Raw genomic sequence first — 7,500 nt, 5'->3', positions numbered from 1 at the left:
TTCAAAGCTGAGCAGTACTCAGACATCTGTGGTGAGATACGTGCACACACACACACACACACACACCACTGTGAGACTCTCGAGGTTCTCATGTATTGAGGAATTTCTGCTCTATTGACTGTAATATCTCCAATAAATAATAAACATACACACAGTCTCTGTACGAGTGACACACACTCAGGATATAAATAATAAAACATTAAACATTTATTAACATTTATTAACAGAACAAAACTGAAATTTTCAATTTTACTTGTATAGCACTTTTAACAGTTTTCACATGAAGTCTGTTTTGTTGAACCTATCCACTGTTCACTGATGGAGTCCTGAGTACAAAACTACTCACAGCAATCGCAGCCCCAAAGCCATCACAGTACAACTCCCCATATGAGATCCCCAAGCCATCTCCATAGCTCCCAAGCAGCACCATCCCCAGCAATCCCAATGATCTACAGGCCGTCCATGTGGGGCCCCTGCAGTGAGTGATCTCCAGCCGATGAGAACTCCAACCAGAAGTAGGGCATCAGGATGGATCAGGCAGGTCCAGAGAGCAGAAGGGGTCAGGATCACTGATATCTCAGGAGTAGCATGTGTAGCTCGACATAGAGAGGGAGGGAGAGGGAGAGAGAGAGGGAGAGAGAGAGAGGGAGAGGGAGAGAGAGAGAGAGAGAGGGAGAGAGAGAGAGAGAGAGGGAGAGATTATTAGGTATGCTAATTGTCACATAATGGTTAAGGATATACTTTGTGTGCAGAGAGCAAGCAGGAACTCCAGCAAGACTAGCTGTGACAGCATAACTAAAAGGGAGAGCCAGAAGCTAACACAAACATGAGGGCACCCTGGGACATAAAGCAGCAGCCACTCCACCATCAAGGTTATAATTTAGATGTAAATTCATGTTTATATCAGTTTATCATTTGTGTGTGTGTGTGTGTGTGTGTGTGTGTATGTGTGTATAGAGTTGCGTGCTCTGGCAGAGCTGATTGGTCCATATGGAATAAAGTTTCTTGGAGAGAATCTGATGTGGCACATCACATCTCAGATCTCAGAGCTAAAGGTACAAAATGAAATAATAATAATAATAATAATAATAATAATAATAATAATAATGCATTGTTTGCTTTTTCAGTATGTATGTATCTGAGGACAGCATTTCATTATTATTATTATTATTATTATTATTATTATTATTACAGTTTTTACCTGTTTTTGATTTGAATTTACTGAATTGGTGTCATGTGATTTTGTGTGTGTGTGTGTGTGTGTGTGTGTGTGTATACACTTGTTTTTTTTATGAGCAGAAGCTGGTGTTTGACAACATGGACGTTTTGGTGCAAATCCGAGCAAATTTGGACAAACCTGACATCATAAGCAGCCTTCAGAAGAGACTCACAGGTAATGACACAGAGCGTGCGTGCACACACACACACACACACACACACACAAAATCAGTGTTCCAATACTGATACACACTGCCTGTGGTGTGTTAGAGACATCCTTCCATATAAAAGATTCCAATATTGGAATTCCAGCATGGTTACAGGAGGAGGCACTAACACACTGAAAATATTTAACATGTCATAAATATTACACTGCTGAACTGTAACATCCATGATTATATTATATTATATTATATTATATTATATTATATTATATTATATTATATTATATTATATTATATTATATTATATTATATTATATTATATTATATTATATTAAGATTTTGTGTCTAAAGGGTGTGAGAATGTGCTGAAGCGTTTGACCATCATTGGAGTGATTCTGTCGTTTCGCACCATGGCTCAGGAAGCGCTGGAGGAGGTACGACATTACACTGAATAATATATGAACATTACTATATTATATATTTGCATACAGATATACTTCAGGTTACAGGACAGTCTACACACCACACATTACAGGAATGAATTTAATTCAGTGTTAAAGCATAAAGAAATAATTATTCACTCAGGGTCGCATTCACAGTTGGTGAGTTGCATCCGAAAATTACATCAGTATTTACAGCTCACTTTAAGTTCATTCATGATTTTATCCATAAAAATTCTCTGGTTAAGATGCATCTCCTTCGATGTCCTCTGTAAGAAAAAAAAAAAACGTTTTTGTGGACTTTAAAGGGATGATATAATTAAATAATTAATAGTGTCATCTGTCTGTATTTTCCTTGAATGACACTGCACATTGTGTGAGTGTATTTACAGCTAAAGCATAAAGTTCAGTGTCACATATCATAGTTCCATCAAACTGTCATACAGTGGAGCTGAACGTAACACTGCTCCTCACTCGAGCCGATATCACACAAGAAGCAAGCTCAAGATCAGAATCGAGGGTAACTGAGGGAAACTCCGCCTCCATGTAACTTTCCCATAACTTCTGAATAGCGTTTGCGTCTGGAGTTACATCTGAGGTCTGAATACTGATGTGTGTAATTTCAGTATTAAATCCTCACTGCGACTATGTAACCCAACTCTGTATACGGCCCATACAGGAAAACCAGTCAAAATGTGTGTGTGTGTGTGTGTGTGAGAGAGAGAGAGAGAGAGAGAGAGAGAGAGTTTGTCCATGTTTGTCCTCTTTGGTTAACGCTCTGCAATTGCTGAGAGCTGATGTTTATTCCAGTGTGAACTCCTGAGACCGCAGTGTGAGTTTGTGTCTCAGAGCACACTCTGTTCCTGTCCTCAACTCTCACAATCAGTCAGACACTTATTCAGCAGTGACAATCTGCTGCATACACACACACACACGCACACACAGTGTATCCATAACTTGTGTGTGTGAGTGTGTGTGTGTGTTTTACTGTTATGAACTTTCTGTGTGTAGGTGATGCACAAACACTGTCCATTCCTGATGGGACCCATCAAGTGTGTGAGAGATCTGATCAACCCTGACACTGACATCAAGGTCATACACACACACACACACACACACACACACACAAAATACAGATTCATTGACACACAATCCGTAATAGTACATTTTCAGACAGACACACATTCTCTCAGAATCACACTATCACTTATGCAGGTCATATAAATGATTCAAAGAATCAATTCAACTAGCTGAGTTGTAACTGGGAATCAGATTAATCAAAACTTTAATCTAGTGAGTCATAATAAATCACCTAAATAAGGTAAATATATGATGGGTGAAGGTTATTTTAACAGCAAAGGGGGACTAAAATAGAATGGGATGTTCAGCAAGCACATGTGGGTGTGATGGTATACACACACACACACACACACATATATAGTTAGGTCTGTAAGTATTTGGACAGTGACAGAGTTTTTGTGATTCTGCCTTTCTACACCACCACAATGTATTTGAAATAAAACAATAAGATACAAGATGTGATGGAAGTGTAGACTTTCAGCTTTATTTTAAGAGGTTCCACAAAAATATAGCATTTACCATTTAGGAATTACAGCCATTTTAAGTAAAGTACCTCCATTTTCAGGAACTCAAAGGTATTTTGACAAAGTGACATAATTGTAAATATAACCGTAATTTTAATACTTGGATGAAAATCCTTTGCAGTCAGTGACTGCCTGAAGTCTGGAGCCCATGTTCTCAAAACTCACATTCTGAGTTTCCTCCCTGGAGATGCTTTGCCAGGCCTTCACTGCAGCCACCTTCAGTTGCTGCTTGTTTTGTGGGTCTTTATGCCTTCAGTCTTTCTTCAGTAAGTGAAAAGCAGCTCTATTGGGTTGAGATCAATCCAAATACTTCCGGACCTGACTATATATATATATATATATATATGTATATATAAGCCTCAGTTAATGTTCACATCAAACATCAGAATGGAGAAATGTTATCTCCATGACTTTGTGGCATGGTTGTTGGTGCTGGTTCCAGTACCATTTATTTCAGAACCTGATGATCTCCTGTGTGATGTGTAGGTGCTGTTGAGTGTGTATGAGCTGGCGTGTTCAGCTGGTGTGCAGTGTGACACTGACCCAGCCCTTGTTGCTGCCATCGCTAACATGCGCTCAGGTGAGTCACACTGACACACCCTCGGGTAACTGATGATTTAGTTCATTCATTTAATGACTAATTAGATTAACTTAATGATGTAATTTAATCCTGTGTGTTTTGTGTGTGAATGTTTAGACAATGCCTCAGTGGAGGAGGAATATAAACTGGCGTGTCTGCTGCTGGTGTTCGCTGCAGTTTCACTGCCCATTCTTGCCATCGATCCAAACTCATTCTACAGCCGAGAACATGGAGGTGAAAACACACACACACACACACACAGGGTATAGTCAGGGGTGTGGTCAGAGCAGGGACTAGTTATAACAGGAAGTAAACAGGAGGGACATGTGAGAGCTGTATTTGAATAATAACTCATTTCTGTTTTTTCTCTGCAGGTCACCAAAACAACATCCACTGTCTCGCCACCGCCATTAACCACCTCGCTGCTGCCATGTTCACCGTCCAAAACAAGAACATTGAAGAGCACCTCCGCGAGTTCCTGATGGTATACACACACACACACACACACACACACACACACACAATCAGTCATTAAGTTCAATCACAAAGTATAACAGTTTTTGACGGTATATGGTTTGTTTACAGTTTGCGTCATCAGCGTTACTGCAGCTTGGACAGAACATCGAGAAAGTGGAGATAAAACACAGAGACTCGGTCTACCTGCTACTGGACATGGTGATCACACGTTTATCTTATTTACACAAACAGCTGTCTATGATCACGTCTAAACACAGCTAACATGCAAACATACACTTATACATGTAAAACATGGTTACTGTGAGCATGGAAGTGTTAACATCGCCTCATTAACTAGTATTAAAACCACCTTTCATTAACTGTCTTAATTCTTTTGTTGCCCTCGTTTGTCTTTTCATGTAAAGCTTCTTTGAGTATCTTGAAAAGCGCTATACAAGTGAATGCTGCTCATGAATAATGTGTGTGTGTGTTGTAGATAGTGGAACAATCTCCGTTCCTCAGTCAGGATGTGTTGGAGAACTGGTTCCCCTACGTGCTGCTCCGTAACGCCTACAGAGAAGTGCACAAGACGTTCATACACACTATGGGATAAACACACACACACACACACGCACACACATGTACACACACAAAGAGCTTTTATTTTATATTATCCAGTTATAGATTCATTATGATCACATTATTAGATCTCATATCAGTGTATCAGGTACAGTCAAGGTAAAAGGTCAAGCTGAAGTCAAACCCTTTGTGTTCTTGGGCAAGTATTCTCAATCAGAACTTCATATGAAGGACATGTCACTTGCCAGTGAGAACCAAACGAACAACCCATAATTCACCATAATGGAACATTAACGTGGACAAGACAACGTGTAACTCATTTTTCAGATGTCTTTTGACTAAACAATGTGTTTAATAATAAATAATAATGAAACTCTCACATTCCTGTTACTGAGACACAGAACACACAGAGCAGTTTACACACACAAACTAACAGCACACATTAGAAAAAAAAAAAAACGTGAGAGGGTGTGGCCAAGGCGGAGCTACACCGAGAACAGGAGAAACCAGGAAGTAAACAGGAAGAGTTCATGATGTGTGGAAATGTTTCTGAATCTGTGTTCAAATGGTAAATTGTTGCTCAGAAAAATTCCTGCTTATTATATTAAATTATTATTAATTATTAATCTCAGTTTTTAATCTGCTGTATGACACTTTCTTAAAATAAAACCTGATCGTTTTGTTTGTCTTTATTACAGTGTGTTAAACTGTATCGTGTTTACTGATAGTGTTATAATCATGCTATAATCATCCATGTTAAATAAAATTTTATTTTATTGATCCTCACTGCTGTCTATTTTCTCATCATTTAGAGAGCAAAATATTGCATTTTCAGTTTCATTGTTTTAGTGATTAGGGATGTGATTGTGGGTGTGGTCAGAGGCGGGGCAAGATCAGCTGTGAGTAAAACAACGAAGCAGGAAGTAAACATGAGACTAATGTGATGACATCATTATGCTCTGCTTCTGTGAATGAGATGATTTGGCTCCTGTCACTCTGAGCTATGACACATTTCTGCTTTGAAACTGTGCAGTTCTCGAGTTTCCTTTTTCTTTTTCTTTTCTAAAATTACTATTATTTTTTATTTTAATTCTCCTGTGAGGGAGATAGGAAATAAGTAAGTGACAGAGTATAGAAAAGACAAAAAGATGATTGAAGATGTAAAAAGTGTTAATGTGTAGTTTGTATGCATTTAATGATTGGGGGCATACTGTAGTTAATGTGTGTGTGTGTGTGTGTGTGTGTAAGTGCGGGCAATTATAAGGACATCTGTATGAAACATTTGCCATTTGCAGTGAAAATAGCCATAGCAATAACGATTAAATGGAAAAACATTGGGATGGACTGCCCCACATCTCCCCACGGCCTCAGAGAGGAGCAGGTCACGAGTTCTCCAGTTTCTGGTAGCACTGTTTACGTTGGTCAGTAATGTTTATCCTTCATAAAGTGATTAAAATGAGCGTCCACTGTAAGGTATTTAAGACAGACATATTTTCAAAGACAAATAAAAAAAATCTCATGAGTACTGCTGTGTCTCTCTCTCTGCACAGCATCCTCGAAATTTAACAGCTTTAAGCTTCCACAGTTTCCCAGTTTGGAGTAATCTCAGGAGACCACGGTTAGCAAACTTGGGTCACAACCATTTCCACACATACAAAGGTCTGTAGCAGACATTTTACACCAGATCAGCTAGTTGAACTCAAAACCACTGAGGGTCAGAAAGTATGGGTTATCTTGGTTAAAAAACACACATGATAAATTGTCAAAGAAAATCACACATAATTTATTATATGTGCCTAGAAACTAACATCCAAATGAAGACACGCCATTAGCAACAGCACAAGCTACTTTGCAGTGAAATGTGTGGCGTAACATTAGCTTGGGTGTTTGTTTCGGTTAATATATATGTTCTTACCTTCATAATTGTTTATTTATGATGCATCACACAGTTTCAAGCCTTTCTCCAGCTTGCTAGATGGAGCTTTGCAAGTGTTCTTATATATCCAATGAACATCACTGATGTTCAACTTTGGGAGCTTTTGCAGACCCAGACTACAAAATACTACAATTACAAATGTAGTGAATGAACTAAAACACAGGAAACATGGTGGATTTAATGCGAAAGCGTTTTTGCAAGTAGCCCATTCAGTAAACATGAAATACAAACATGATAAAGTTTACATTAATACCACTGTTAATATAAAATATTAAATCAGAATTAAAGATCATCACTGCTGTCAGATTTCGAGTAATTTAGTGTATTTTAGTGATATGTAATTGTACAGCATGAGTTTTATCACATTCCACTGATCCTCTGGGTCTCTGCAGTGGAACCTGATTTCCCATGATCCTCTTCCTCCAGAGACAGTGATGACGAACATAAAAAGGTGTGAGAGGAGGAACGGGAGAGATGTGTGTAGAAACAAAGACCTGAATGAGAACCGTTTAAACTCTGAATG

At 38.6% G+C, this 7,500-nt stretch overlaps 2 protein-coding genes across 3 annotated transcripts in view; both read left to right on the top strand.

Annotated features, from left to right (window-relative positions):
• Nucleotides 1–5,827, top strand: part of nckap1l (NCK associated protein 1 like) — a 28,406-nt gene extending 22,579 nt beyond the window's left edge. Inside the window, exons 22-31 of one of the 2 annotated variants that reach the window (XM_053227210.1) lie at nucleotides 1–31; nucleotides 958–1,055; nucleotides 1,300–1,393; nucleotides 1,734–1,816; nucleotides 2,834–2,914; nucleotides 3,913–4,006; nucleotides 4,124–4,240; nucleotides 4,381–4,490; nucleotides 4,592–4,681; nucleotides 4,959–5,827. The exon at nucleotides 1–31 is cut by the window's left edge and continues 100 nt beyond it. In XM_053227210.1, the coding sequence (XP_053083185.1) occupies nucleotides 1–31; nucleotides 958–1,055; nucleotides 1,300–1,393; nucleotides 1,734–1,816; nucleotides 2,834–2,914; nucleotides 3,913–4,006; nucleotides 4,124–4,240; nucleotides 4,381–4,490; nucleotides 4,592–4,681; nucleotides 4,959–5,075 (915 nt within the window). In that variant the 3' untranslated portion in view covers nucleotides 5,076–5,827. Of the gene's footprint in view, nucleotides 32–957; nucleotides 1,056–1,299; nucleotides 1,394–1,733; nucleotides 1,817–2,833; nucleotides 2,915–3,547; nucleotides 3,831–3,912; nucleotides 4,007–4,123; nucleotides 4,241–4,380; nucleotides 4,491–4,591; nucleotides 4,682–4,958 lie in introns of those variants that run through there. The other variant, XM_053227211.1, reaches the window with a different exon arrangement.
• A 1,637-nt stretch (nucleotides 5,828–7,464) lies between these two features.
• Nucleotides 7,465–7,500, top strand: part of LOC113524444 (dual specificity calcium/calmodulin-dependent 3',5'-cyclic nucleotide phosphodiesterase 1B) — a 9,822-nt gene continuing 9,786 nt past the window's right edge. The window contains exon 1 of the mRNA XM_034302118.2: nucleotides 7,465–7,500. This exon is cut by the window's right edge and continues 26 nt beyond it. The gene's annotated coding sequence lies outside the window, so the exon portion shown is untranslated.

The sequence above is a fragment of the Pangasianodon hypophthalmus genome, chromosome 20 (genome assembly GCF_027358585.1).
Source record: "Pangasianodon hypophthalmus isolate fPanHyp1 chromosome 20, fPanHyp1.pri, whole genome shotgun sequence".
NCBI classification, from domain to species: domain Eukaryota; kingdom Metazoa; phylum Chordata; class Actinopteri; order Siluriformes; family Pangasiidae; genus Pangasianodon; species Pangasianodon hypophthalmus.
Note: the sequence above shows the minus strand (reverse complement) of the source record. Positions and strands in the feature narration are given on the sequence as shown.